Genomic DNA, 14,432 nt, shown 5'->3' on the forward strand with positions numbered 1-14,432 from the left:
AGTTTCCAGTGGTACAAGCTTCTTCTTAAAGGTTATAGTTTGTTTTAAATAGCACAGCCATCTGTCCTACAGCGGCTCATGGGAGCTGCAGAAATTAAAGCAGCCAAAACTGAATTTATCAAATTGACTGTCAGTTTTCATTATGAACGTTTCAGTTTGAATCAGACATCCTAAAGAAATAAAGTATATGTTTTTCATGTCTTACACAAGCACTGAGAGACTCACTTTTCATTATACTGTTGGAATCTCAGCAATGCAAATATGTGGCCTGCACTTCACCAGCTCCAGGCACCTTACCAACCACAGAATAAGCCTCATTTATGTGTTTCTAGTCTTTCAACTAAAAAAAAACAAAACAACAAAAAAAAAAAGCGCCTTGGTACAGGTTAGCCATGACACACAGAACCAATGCACAGCATTAAGAAAAAATCATGCATACATGTATATGGAAGCTGGACACATGGACCTGCATTTTATTTTTCACCCTAAATGTCCTGGTCAGATAAAGCTCTGAGTTTAACTCTTCTAAAAAGTTAAATCAATTTATTCACTTAATTCATGGGACTTGTTTTCTTAATTTGACAGATTATTGTTCAGGAAAATTGCCAGATACATGCGGCAGCTGGCACTGGCTACCCCACACTGAAAATGCCCACAGCCCCACTTGTAAAAGCCCACGTATAGATCATTGCAAGACAGGTGTAGGAGCATCCAAGGAGACAAGACACAACAGATATTTATTAATCAGAACAACATACCAAAGTTTATTGATTACTTCAAACAAAAGTTTTCATAATGAAAAAAGAGCAAGTTGCATTCATAAAAGGTAACATTCACATTCAATTTCCTTTATATAAAGCAACATAAATGTATAAAATTGCATTTAAGTGAAAAAAATGTAAGGTTGCAGTCCTTTTTTGCAAGAAGCTGAAAATGTATCTTCTCATTGCCTGTATATAATTTACACTTTCTATATACTATATGTTGTGTTGTTTTTTGTTTTTTTAAAAAAAAATCCATAGCTGGGAAATTGGATGAATAGTGCAGTATTAGGTAAGTTTTTCAACTGTGTGTACCCAAATTCAAATTTAAGCCTGTATGCAATTCCAAGTCATTTATAATATTCTCATAACAATTAGGATTAGTTTTTTGAAAAGTAGCTATGAATACAGCGAGTTTTCCCATTATCACATTACATTTTTGGAGGGAATCTTAATTACTTTGCTTATCTTTCAGTGTCACTAGACAGTGATTAAACTTCAGTGGATTACTATGAAAAACCCCAGCCTTTTCCTTCAAGTTTCCCCACCGATAAGCCTGTACTGACCTTTTAGCTCACTAATGAGCACTGTAACAGTGCAGCTTGTGTTATGGCATATGAACAATCACAGCATTGCTGTCAGATTACTGCCACTGCCCCCAGCCTGACAGCTGATACCTTACGCTTAATATCACTGCCTTTTCTCTCCTTCTGTTACTCCAGCACGTGTGTCCCATTCCCCCTGATTTCATGATGCATCCACAGCAACAGAAATTTCACTTCTGCTGCTGCTGAACAAGGAGGGGCAGCTCTTCTGGCCCATAGCAGCACAGCAGTCCTGGAACTACATTCATACCCTAGCTGAAAATCCAAGCCCAAGAAAACCTGCTTTTCCCCAAAGGAGCTGCTATTTCTGACATTTTAATACCACCCTGCTTTTCAGCGTACATGCCTTGGGGTTGAATTTACAGCTACAGCTATGGCTTGCTCCATACTGAGACTGGATACTTGGAAATGGGAAGATTTGATTCCTAGAAGGCTTCAGCTTAACACAGGCTGCAGCAATCAGCCTGTTTCAGTGGCTTTATTCAGACAGGTCACACGTTGCACATACATGGCAAGCTTCGCTCCGTTCCCACTAACATCAACAGCGAGACCTCCAGCTGAATCTCACAGGAACAGAATTTGACCCTAGAAGTAGAATACAACAGAAAACAAACTGAGAAGCAGGTTGTCAGGCTTGGGACAACTGGGGCTTGGAATGGTTTTGAATCACAGGAATTGCGCGGTTTAGCGCCTGCGTTTTAAAGGTTATGTAAACACAAGTCAGCAACTGTATATTTAGGTAGGAAGGTTAGATTTGGCATAAAGAGCGCATCTTCATTGTATTCATCGCATACTTGATCTGTAGGCACCACCTTTTAGCAGTTAAAGTTGAGAATCGGGAAAGGTCTGCAAGTTGAATTCTAGGTCCGTGAGGTGAGGTGAGCTAGAAAAAGGAAAAAGAAAAAAAGCTTTGCCCATGGGACACATGCTGGAAGCGCAGCTCCTTACTTGCATGCCGCAAGGAGTCGAGCTGCGGTTGCTCACAAGGTGACAGACACCACTTGCGTTGAGGCCAGTGCAGAGCATATAATACAGCAGTCCTGTCCGCAGGCCCCTGCTGTGCAGGATGGTTCAAGGGCAGCCACAGGGACTCCGCCCGTCCCTCTGCTCCTTCCATCCCTATCCCCTCCCACACAGGTAGGGCCACCACAGCGTCCTTGTCACATATGGCAAATGTGCCTGCAGCCTATCCGGATCCTGCTTGAATTTTTTTGAAAAAGATGAATTTTGCAGCCAGAGAGCAAGAGACTCTTCAGAGAATTAACAGTCCACTCTTTAGCAAAATTTGATGAAGGGAATGTTTGATCTAGCCCCAGTTTGTTGTTCCCTTGCACGGAAGCAAAACTAAACCTAAGAGACATAGCAGGAGGTAAAAACCCAGCTGCAGTGTAGAGCTCGTTGCTCCTGAAGGTAGATGTGAGTGTGTATCACAGTATTTCTGCGCAAGCCTCCGACCGCAGGCTGTGCCCACAGGGCAAGGGGAAGGCAGCACGAGGGAGGACCTTCACACGTCGGGCGGTGGCACGCAGGGTGCTCCGTGACTGCTTATGACTCAACACGATGAAAAAGCTGCTTTTTCCACATATGAAGTGTCAGAGAAAATTGAGAGTCAGGCATCTTGCTTCTGCTGCGCAAACTTAAAAGAAAAGTTCCCACTACCTTGCTGAAGGTAGATTGAAAAAGAACATACCAATCAAAAACCAAATGAAGTGTAAAATGAAATCAGATTAATGTACTTTTATTTTTAAAACCAACTTCTGTTTTCTTAGTGCAAATAACTCAAGATGCAGTTTTATGCCTGCAAGTTCACAGGCACCATCCAGGTCCCTGGGACTGGCCAAGGACTGCGCTGTCACTCAGACCTTCCAAGTGTTTCACCAACTGCACGCTGCAGTAACGCAAGCACAGCCACAGGAGCCAGGGCAAACCTGGGCTGGAAGTCCGGCACAGCTGAGCTTTCAAGGTTCTTCCCTCCCCAGGAAAGTTTCCTTACTCCATGAACAGTCCTGGTACACTTCCAAAACAAGGGAAAACCATCCTGACTTCACTTGCCACCAGGAGCAAACCCACCAGCACAGAGCAAACCAACACAGGAGGACGCCCAGCACCACACTGTCTGCACGCTGCCGCTGCTTATGGGTCACTGATTGCTTCCAACCATCCCGGAGGGACGTGTGACTGAACACTGTGCTGCCAGCGGTGATTTTTCCCGAGTCTTCAAGTATTTCTGCCACATGCATCTGGCCACCCAACGCCAGGAGGGGGCAGCCCTCGCGGCACCAGGCAAGATGCTTGCAGGGATGCATCTGGCTTCTGCGCTGGGGGAGCGGGCTCTCCCCTGCGCCTTCGGGGAGCCGGCCAGGGCTGTTATTGGGTTACAGTCTGTGCTACTTCTTTGGTCAGGCGAAGCAAGAGACTTCAGCAACTCTCTGCTGCTCCCAGGCAGATCTGCAGCGGTGAGAGGAAGCCCCCATGTGACGTAGGGAGGCATTTCTCTCTTGCACTTTGATCATGCTGTTTTAGAACAATTCCAGAAGATGCTTTCCCAGTCTCCAAATACCATAGTCTTCTGATTTGGCAGATTTTTTTTTTTTGGGGGGGGCGGGGAGGAGGAAGGGAAGGAAGAAGCAACAAGACCAAAGACAAACAGGTACCGCGGCCAGTGCCTGGCTACTGCTTCATCAGCATGGCTGCTTACATACTTGGTAATATTAAACGGAACTGTTACGTTAAAAAACACGTGGTTTTGTTTGCTTGTTGTTTTTTTCCTACAGGATGACAATATGCACTGTTTGCATGGAGCATTTTAAAGTATCCTGAGGGGATATCTTTCTGCCGAATTAGTAACAGCATCTTCAGTCTTCACATAGCCATTCTCTATACGTTTGTATGACACTAACATAGGCAGATCAAATGGGCCAGTCTGCAAAAATCAGAAGGAAAACACACGCATTGCAATTGTTACATTGCCAAAATCATAACCCTTTTTGCATCGTTATTTTTAGAAAGAGAAAAAGAATTTATGGGAGAGGAAGAATGATTAGAGTAGGATAAAAGTGCCAAACTCCATTCACAACAGGGGGGTGAACACCAGGACAATAAATCATGGTGCAGAGCCCAGCCCCACAGGGCGGCGAGCACCACCTGCTGCCTGCCGTGGCAGCGCCCGTGCAGGGCATGAAGCCCAGCTGTGGGCTGCCGCCCTCGGCCGCTTTCCCTGCCACTCTGATGATGAGATTGGATTCTCTGCAAGCAGGTGGGGGCCACAGAAAATCTGCATTTTAATGCTTGCAGCTGACACCACACAGCTATGTAACATCTCAGCTAAAAGCTACGTTGTGAATTCAATTCGGCACTTTTAATTTTTTTTCTGTAGCAAGAAGACAGCTTTTGGCTTACTACGATGTTTAGAATCAAATAAGCTTGTACCAGGATGTTCCCAGTGTATGTATATGCATACAGACACAGAGACATGCCTGCCATACGCTACGTTGACAAACAGACGAGTACACGTGTTTAGTTTCAATCTATTAAGATGAATTAAAATTTACTTATTTCTATCTGACGACAGCATGCGCCCTAGAAAATTGGATTTTTGTACTATTCAGATGCAATCTGGGAATCATTTTAATGGCTTAGACTTGAATACTTCATTGCAAGCACATCAGTGCTAGCTTTTATAGCCAGTCAGCACAATTCACCACCTGTATTCTCGTGCTGTTAATGTTAGACCAAAATATCAGTTATACTGAAGGATTTGTTTTGAATACAGCAAAGTATTTCAGATGGAGTGCATCTTTGCGTGTATGGGCTTCTGCAAACACTAGATAGGAAATGTCCCCACATTAAAATGCCTCCCAAGTATTGCATCCCCATTTCACAAAGACAGGTGCCCCACACCAATAATCAAGAAGATTACAAGAACCACAGTTTAATTGATTTGGGAAGTTACATTTGGTTAATCAACACCTTTTAAAACCATCCCAACTCCTTAGGACAGGGTACCTGTTACAACACATTAGACTCATCTGAGAATGTTCTTAAAAGGAGTGGTCTGGCAGAAGGTCTGGACGACAATGAATCAGGTGCCTTCCTACTGCTCTGCAACAGCGAGGCAAAAATACTTGTAGCACATGCAACACTTTAACCTACCTAGTGGTCCAACAAGAAACACACACATCTTTTTACAGGCAACTAAATCATACCACAAGGGATGTAACAATACACACTCCCTGAATACCACTGTGATCAATACTGGCTGGGTTTTTCAGTGCAAGGAGCACAGATGGCACTCGGCAAAGAGCTCTGCTTCCCAAAATGTTTACCTTCAGGCTTGGAGGTTTATGTTAGAGGTGCTTTTGAGAGGGAAACATCTTCACTCTCCTTAGAACCAGTATTTTTTAAAACAATGAGTGACACCAGGGAAACCAAGCCCTAGGGGCATGTATCCAAGGCACTTAGCACTGGGGTGAGCCACCTCTGCCACTTGTGGTGTGAGTGCTAAGGCTTACGTGCTTGCCCAAAGGGCAGCTGTAGCGTCAGCAGGAACTGTCTGCTGGGCAAGAAGGGTGCCCGAGCAGCTCCTACACTATCAAACAAGCATATCCAACAAACAACCTGTCCGTTTGCAAGGTCATCCAGTAGGATGATCAGAATTGAGTCCACTTTGTTCTACGCTTCAGTGCAATTTGTATCTAGCCCACTAAAACAAACCTACAGAGGGGAGGGAGAAACTGGGAGACAGATCCATGACTAGACAAAATTATGCAGCAGCACCAATTTCCATGAACAGGAACAATTCACCCCAGCTGAGGACCTGGTAGAAACCCCAGCATCACGACTGATACCTGCCTGAATTCCCCTGAGCACCTAGAGGGACACCGGGCACAAAAGCATCACCTGCACCCATGTCACAGGTGCTGAGCATGAGCAGCTCAGCCACCAGGTGTACAGCTGGACCTGAGCATCTGAACAGCAGGAGGCCAAAGGGGCAGAGACAGACAAAACATTTAAGCAAAAGATTGAAATTAAAGCAATGGGGGGTAGAGGGAAGCAGGCTCTTGCTGGGTGAGCAAATCTAAACACCAGTTTTTAGCAGTTATGCATTAGAAGAAGGAAAAAGCAAGAGAGCAAGCAACACGTACTGACTCAGAAAGGAAATCACCTTATTCGCTCCAAGAAAAGCTGTGATTGCTGGAAGTTTGAGAAAGCATGAAGATAGTGGATGTTCCTGAGGAAGGAAGGCGCTTCGTTACCTAGTTCACAACAGCACAAAAGACAGAAAATTGCAGTACAAGAGAGAGAGAAAGGCAGAAACCAAAGAAAATAAGAATGCGCCTTGCAGTTAAAAAAAAAAACAAACAACAACAAAAACAAAACAAAAAAATTCCACACAGAAAATTTAATAAAAACTGAACAGAGCTGCTGTGTTGTGTCATACAGAAACTCAGTCCCATACAGGTCAAGGGCAAGCTCCTATCAGCCTGGCCTTGGTCCATCTTTTCCTTCCCGAGGGGACCCTGAGCTGTCAAGCTGGGTGTTCAGGCAGCTAAACAAGGACACTGATCTGGTTTTGTACGTAACGCTCCCCTTGGGAAACCTGTATCTATCTTTTCCAATATTAAGCTTAGGATTCTCAGAAAGGATCTCAATTTAAAATCCTCTACCTAGTCTTGATTGCCTTTGAAAAACTGGGTGGCTGACTTCAATGTCTGACAGCCAGCACGGACATCTAGAGCTGGTATCTGCTCCAGGCATTTCATAAAGCTCTTCACTTGAAATGTACTTTTCAATAAGGCTCAGCCTGCATTTAGTTTAGAATGCACATACGAAGAGACTTTTCTAGTTGACACTTGGTGTTGATTTGCTAAACGATTTCACAAGAGCTGTTTTTAACGCATTTAAAGCGCACTTGAAAGCGAGCATTAAATGCGAGAATGGATCTTCTGGCCAAGAGCTGGAAGCAAAAATGGGTCTCCTCTTGGGTAGATTGAGCTGGGGTTTAGTAACCCCCAGGTTTCCCTTCAGGGACAGTGGGCTCAAACTGCCCTATGACTAGAGCTGAGAGCAAATCATTTCTATCCTCCCTAATCAGGGTGTCAATCCAGAAACTATTAAGTCATGCTTACAAGGAAGAAATAACATGGAAATGGGAAGAATTTAGCTATACTTATTTTACGATCTGTATTGCTTTCAAATTTAATGGTTTGGGTGGTGTTTTTTTTTCATTCTTGCAGACACATGTTTTAATTCACTGATACTTTGCCAAGCTTGTACTTCAAGGGTTATGGGGGAAAAAAAAAACTTACTACTTCATTGGATATTTAGAAAAGATTAGCTCTATTAAAAAGTATATGAGTACCAAAAATAACAGGCTATCCCAGGTGAAGAAAGTGCACTGAAACCTCACAGGACCCACCAGCTTCAGGAGAGAAGCCTGTTCTGCACCTGAGTATTTGAAAAATCACCCAGTGTTTTTGTGTGACACAGAGCCCTGCCCAAGATAGATAAAATCAGCTCTGCATAGCCCTGCGGGGACAGTGGAGCCAGTTCAGGGTACAGCTGGCAAAGGAGTCACCTCTGCTGTGCCATCAGCTTGCAGCAATGGAGATACCCAGGCCAAAATGAGCCGTGACAGTGCACACTGCTGCCTCCTGCCCCTTGGGCTGCATCGACAGGCTGTACTCCATTGCTGCTTGAGAAAACACAAAGCTGATGGCAAGAGGGCAGGAGTGGCTGGCAGCTCGCCGCTTGCTGACCTGCTGCAAAACTTGCTAAAATCGCAGGAGGGAAGAGAGGCACTGCAGGAGGGAGGCGAGGCAGACAGAGCGACAGGTGGCAGAGCACGGCCAGGGAGCAGGCGCTGCCCAGGAGGACGATGCTGCAGGGATGCTCGTCACCTCTGGGCAAGCACATGGCAAGGGACAGGGACTGTCTCCATGGGGTCACGCTCTGTGTAGAGTAACCCTGAGCACTACTGAGGAGAGCTGGACACTGTCATCTCACACTGCTGCACTGGCCCCCAGTTATTAGGGAGATGGGCAGATGTGACAAGACCTGCCTGAATTGCTCCCCTGGTGCTGGCACCTGGAGGGCATATGCAAGCAGAACGTCTTGACTTAAAATCAAGTTGCTTTTGTCAGTACACAATGTGGTTTGGTTGATCAGTTTGGATTGGAAAAGGGTTATAGTACTTTTATAAGAGAGAAGCTTTCCATCCAGCCCAGGTAATTAAGGAAAGGCACTGGTTGAGTCTCACCACACTAGAGATCTAGGCTGTATTTTTAGATGAGCTTCGTGACATTTCTGGCATGTGAAAGAGCAAGACGCGACTCTAGCAAGCCTCCCTCAAGATGTGAATGGCACACAGTGCTATTACAGGCTCATCTGGTGCTTAAGAATAGAAGAGGCCTTTATGATACATCACACAGTATTTTCACCTTGCTCCTTACCTGATGACTTTTCTCTTTTATATTTTTTAAAACTATTAGAAGAATTTCTGGGAAAAGGCTGATAAAGATCAGGAGAATTATTGCCAGCCACGTGGAAACAGAAGTCAGCATATGGGCAAATACAAAATACATTCTTTGCTGCTTCAAGAAAGGCCTGAAAAAGAAAAGATAGAAACACATTCTGGTTAACACTGTCAGCCACACGAGTTTCCCAACTAGGTCAGACTGGGATCAAACTGTTTGCAGTAACACCTCCCTTCCCAAGGCAGATGGGTACAGCCTGCACAGAGACAGGCTGCCCCTTCCTCTCCCATCTCCTGCCCTCAGCTGCGCTAATTCTGGAGGACTGTCCAGCAGCCTCCTGGGACTACTCTTATGTTTCTCCCATCTTCATACTGCCTCTTTCCCTCACTTCTTGGCCAAGCCACTGTTCTTCCTTGTTGCAGCAGCAGCTGGACCTGTGCTTTCTCCTGCTTACCTCCCCCTCGGCTGCCCCACAGTGCCGGGCCCTATAGCTCTGAGTCTGTCTGTTCTTCCCTTTCCTATTCCCAGGTTTTTTCCAACATAATTTTTTTCCTTTCTTTCCCACCCACGTGCACAAATGGATGCTGAAATATTTACACTGGCACCTCCCTGTGAAGAAAGCAGCCTCAGCACCAGAAATGCCCCTGTGGGCAGAAAGGCAAACTGCCTCTCGCCAGAACCAAGCTCCTGGGCTGCAAGCGGGTGCCACCTGCCTCCAGGCTGCTGCACAGATCTTGTCACACAACAGCCCTCTTCCGGCAGTGCTGTGTGGAGAGAGCATCCCTTCCCCTCCCCAGGAACAAACCCCACCATGACAGCATTAGAATATTCCATCTGAAGACATAAAAAAGCAAACCTGTGCTGCCTACCACTATTAATCGCCATGATCAGTACTAACTCGTGCTTATCACAGCTGCAAACACCCCGCTGTCCCCAAATCTTTGGATAACCCAAATGAGGAGACATGGCAGTCACATCCAACACAAAGCAGGTGATGGACATTGCCCTAGAAAGTACCATTGAAAGAAAAGATACTTGCCAAATGACTCCTCCCCAAAAGAACGAGAAAAACACATAGAAGGCAAGGGAGCCCCATATCACAAAGTGGTTCATCCACGTCCAGAATCGAGTATCTAATGCTAGCTGTGTAAATAAAAATTAAAAATAAAAATAAACAGGCAGAACAAGCATTACAAGCAGAACATATTCAATTATATTTATATAAAATTTGTCTGCTTTCAGAGTACGGCTGAAGTTTTCCAGTCAGCTACCTCTCTGTGTATGAACACCTGGGAAACACTTTCAATATCTACAGACTGGCACAACATCAACAGGGAGGCAGCAAGTTTCTAATTGCAGCTGATACTTTTTAACAGAATAAGTTTGATGCAACCTCTGATGCTACATGAAACAAATGTGTAAAGGTTGCAGTAATTGTAATTGCCTTCTATCACCACCTGCTGTCCTGAACCAAACATAAAAGACCTATTGTAAGGCCTTATGCAAACTGTTCATTCTGGAAAGCTCCGTGAAACAAAGCAGTTTGGCTGTTATTGTTTGACAGATGTGCTTTTGTGATCCCTATGGTGCTGAGCAGCATCTGAAAGAAGGCAGTCAGACCCGAGTACTCAGTTGTTCCTTTCCTCTTTCTGGAGCTGAAAGCCAAGGGGCGTTAAGCGTGGGGAAAAAAGTCAATTGTAATGAACCGAAGTTCTCAGAAGAGGGCAAAACATAGGGAAATAATTTACCAGAGCATAAGCACTTGTCATAAGCACACACAGACCAGAGGCTACACAAAGAACAGCAGCCACTAAGCGACTTATAAATTCCTGCCTGTCTGGAGGAACAGAAGATATAAAGTGTGGGGGGAAAGGTATTCATAAAATACATCTTCAACATATTCACCCCATGGGGTAAACGCTTTTATACTGCACCATATACACAACATTCAAAAAGGACTGCAAGAAGAAGGGAAGAAGGAGGCTAACCTTCAGAGTGACGGTGAACACCAACACAGTGAAAACAATCGTTCCGAAGGTCCAATTTCCGAACACCTGGAAAACACGTTGAGTTGCCACATGCGCCTCTGTCCACCTCGTTGAAGAGGAACAGAAACGACGACAATGACAACGGTGCAAGCAAGGACAGGGAGGGGAAGGAGGGATGGCGCGACTGCTACTCGGGCCGCGCGCCGGGCGCTCAGCACGCCAGCCGCCCGCTACTCTAACCCTGTGCCATGCACTACCACGGACAAGTGACCCGGTGTCGTGACAGTGACAGGTACAACCTCCTACTAACAGCAATGTTGACTGAGAACACAAGTCATTTGGACCACCTGCATTTCATGACTTCTTGGTCATTTACTCAGTTTCTGCTTTCTCGTGACACAGAACTATCGCAGCACCTCTGGTTATCGTGCCATTTCAGTCCCACTTGCAGGACACACCAGTGGGTGCTTCTCCATACGAGAATACACTGGTTTGGTTTGCAGATACTAGTGACTACGCACAACAAAGAAAAGCAGATACTGTATATAAATCCAAATGATGGCAATGAATGGGACAGATGCTTACCAAAGGCTGTCAAGATCTGAATGCATACATTAAAACAGAAAGTGAAATGTAAAAGTTTTTAAAAAATGCAAAAAAATTAAAGTCAATAGGAGCGAAAAAGGAGTCAATCAAACATACATGGATATTATGAGCAATTGCTGGTAGCAGTTCTTTACAGGCATAAGTGCTTACAAAACAGGACCAAACCACAGGTCTTATTTTAGTGCCACATGGACTTGACCTCTCAAGGCATCTGCAGTGCTTACACGTTTTATTCAAATGCAATCAGAATGGCTATAAATACAGAAAGGCACTGAATCTACAGTACATGTGCGTGACTACACATAGCCAGGGCCATAAATGGTGGCACTGATGCAATGTATGCAAATCTCAGCTGTCCTCCAAGTGTTGTCCCTTAAAAAAATAAATAAATAAATAAAAGCTAAGGTGTTTTCAAGGATCACAAGTGATGGTGTAAAGCTCTCCATCAGCTGAGAACTGCCAACATCTCCCTTCAGTGGAGGGCGTCCCCAGACAGCGCAGACCACCACGTGCAAGGCAGCTGCACTGCACCGATGCTTTGCTCTGTTCTCAGCTAACCAGCAAAAAAATCTTAAGTTCTTTCCCCCTCCCCATCTTTCTATGCAAGTTTGCCTGGGCCAGCTCGCACACCTCGCTCACATGGTGATGCAAACAACAGTCCCAGTGTGAGAGGCACGAACAAGCAGAGAGCAGGGACAAGGAGAGCAGCCTGCTCCCTTTTGACGGCAGCGCTAACTTGTGCTGGCTTCGGCACAGCAGCAAGCTGCCAGCACCAGCCTTCCCCCTCGCAACAGTAAGCGGGGGGCTGGATCAGGCTTCGTGCAGGCACTGTTTTGGTCCCTTGTGGCCTGAGCAGGGTTTCCTCGCTGGCAGGTCCTGCCCTGCACCCAGCCAACTCCTGGGACCACATGGAGGGGTGAAAGTGCACTGTGCAAAGCACAGGCTGGAGACATCACTAGGGTGGAATAAAAGTTTTTTGTAAGACTACTTATTGTGCCTAGAGAGCATAACCACCTCTACACTGTTTCCATGGCGATTTGGAAAATGTCTCGTTTTAAGCATTTGCTGCAGAATCACACCATAAGCAATGCTACACCGTTGGACGAGACTCGAGACACAGCGCACAGACTAAGCGTGTAGATATTCACTGACAGGCATATAAAAGAGGCAGGGCACAAAAGAAACACTCATCTTTCTTTCTTTTTTGGTGTTGTTACCTTTCCGTTATCTTCCAATGATGAATTTTGAAAAAGAAAATAAACCCCAAAGAAAAACACGAGTCCTTCAAAGGCGCCCAGGAAGGTCCAGTACAAGAAAGGCCTCCACTGCAGCATTGCATTATCGGAAACTTTCCTGCCAAGAAAACAAGCAACAAGAAAATCACCATCATGTAGGTCCTGCTGCAAAGCCCAGGGTTTCCCTGGGCTCGGAGCGGGCCCTTGCAGTAGAAGACAAGAAGATAAAACACAAATACCTGCCAGTACACAGGACTTAAACATTTACTATATGCACATACTGGTCCTAAGAAATCAAAAGACACTCAGCATATTTTTTTTATCCTTCTCCAGGTAATGCAGACAAAAATCCAACCCCATCCAAATGAAGCAAGCAGCTGTAATGCAGTCCCAAGCATCTCGTACAAACACCTTGCTGCCTCCCCTATCCACAATTAACAACTGCTGAATTTCAAAACCAGGGCTATGTCGAAGAAGAAATGCGTAAGATGCAAAGAACTTGTGGCACGCTTCCCTCTCTTTTTGTTGAATGTGAAAACTCACTTTTTGGGAAAGCTCTGTGAGTGCTGTTCCTGGAAGTGGTGTTGTTCTGTACAGGCTGAAAATAAACTCCCGAATCGTACCGTGGGTTTTTAGCACGGGGGTTTTAGCAGGAGGCTCTTGGCTGAGAACAGGAATAAGATCTGGCACGGAGGCAGCAGCAGCAGGTTGATGCACGTTGACAGGGCCCTGTGAGGACATGCTCCAAGGCCACTGTCACAGCCACAGAGCTGCAAACCCAGGACCACATCCAGCCTTGGTTCCTTTGGTCCCTGCTGCAGGTCTCCAGCAGCAACCCCAGGGACCTATGCTTTTGACTACACCTCAAACAGCCTGACACTTGCTAGACATGAGAAAGAAATACTGTTCCAGAAGTCTTTCCCCAAAATAGTTGAAAACCGCTGCTTATGCTTAAAAAAGCTTCTTGCATCACTGTATTTTCTGATGACCTTCTTTAAAACTTGAAGATTGATGGGGGATGAAAGCATGTTTATGGCAAAACAAAAAATTCTCTCTTCTCTTTTTTTTTTTTTCTTAACTGTTCAAGCAATACATCTATTATCAGCAATATGCACCCTGTAAACAGGTGTGATGCTGAGCTCCAGTAATTGCAATTTCTAAAGCAAAACACTACTGGAATCCTATGCATGATATTCTCTAACATACTGTAATTTGGGTATGAGTAAGGAGCACAGATAAATCAGACCAAGAGCTATTTTTGCAAGGAGAGAAAATGCAAAGAGCCTCCTCAGTGCAATCTGTTTTGCATTCACATTTATGGCCTGCAGCACTCATCGTAAACAGACTTTTTACTGTGCCTCAGACTAGAGATCTGCACTGCAGCAACTCAGCACTTCATACAGCAGAGGCACAGCAGTCATTCTGTATTCAGCAGCACATGCATAGTCCTGAATATTCAAAGTGAAGCTTTGACTGCACAATTAATCTGTTTTCCCTCAACTCACATACACCAGTGATCAGACAGCTCACCAGGTGAATGCTCAGGGGGCTGCTGTTATTGGTCTATGCTGCACAATATTCAATTACAAATTTATTTAGAAATACGTGTGTTTTGCCATATGAGTGGAGGAACACAGAAGTTTAATCAATCAGAACTGAGTAGCTATTTCAGAAATACTCAAATCCCCTGAAGGGCTGCACTCATGTGCGTGTATGGGCAGGGGTGGGAGGAAGACATGAAGTATTTCAGGTTCTGCGGGAG

General features: G+C 45.1%; 1 protein-coding gene across 3 annotated transcripts in view; it reads right to left on the reverse strand.

Annotated features, from left to right (window-relative positions):
* Positions 1 to 3,083: 3,083 nt before the first annotated feature.
* The window catches only part of ATP11C (ATPase phospholipid transporting 11C (ATP11C blood group)), a 56,485-nt gene continuing 45,136 nt past the window's right edge, over positions 3,084 to 14,432 (reverse strand). Inside the window, exons 25-30 of one of the 3 annotated variants that reach the window (XM_084293824.1) lie at positions 12,653 to 12,788; positions 10,830 to 10,895; positions 9,881 to 9,984; positions 8,818 to 8,971; positions 5,372 to 5,467; positions 4,184 to 4,289 (exon numbers count right to left, since the gene is read on the reverse strand). In XM_084293824.1, the coding sequence (XP_084149950.1) occupies positions 5,375 to 5,467; positions 8,818 to 8,971; positions 9,881 to 9,984; positions 10,830 to 10,895; positions 12,653 to 12,788 (553 nt within the window). In that variant the 3' untranslated portion in view covers positions 4,184 to 4,289; positions 5,372 to 5,374. Of the gene's footprint in view, positions 4,290 to 5,371; positions 5,468 to 6,530; positions 6,622 to 8,817; positions 8,972 to 9,880; positions 9,985 to 10,829; positions 10,896 to 12,652; positions 12,789 to 14,432 lie in introns of all 3 variants that reach the window. The other 2 variants (XM_084293825.1, XM_084293823.1) reach the window with 2 other exon arrangements.

Source organism: Netta rufina, assembly GCF_964035555.1.
Source record: "Netta rufina genome assembly, chromosome: 12".
Classification (NCBI taxonomy): Eukaryota; Metazoa; Chordata; class Aves; order Anseriformes; family Anatidae; genus Netta; species Netta rufina.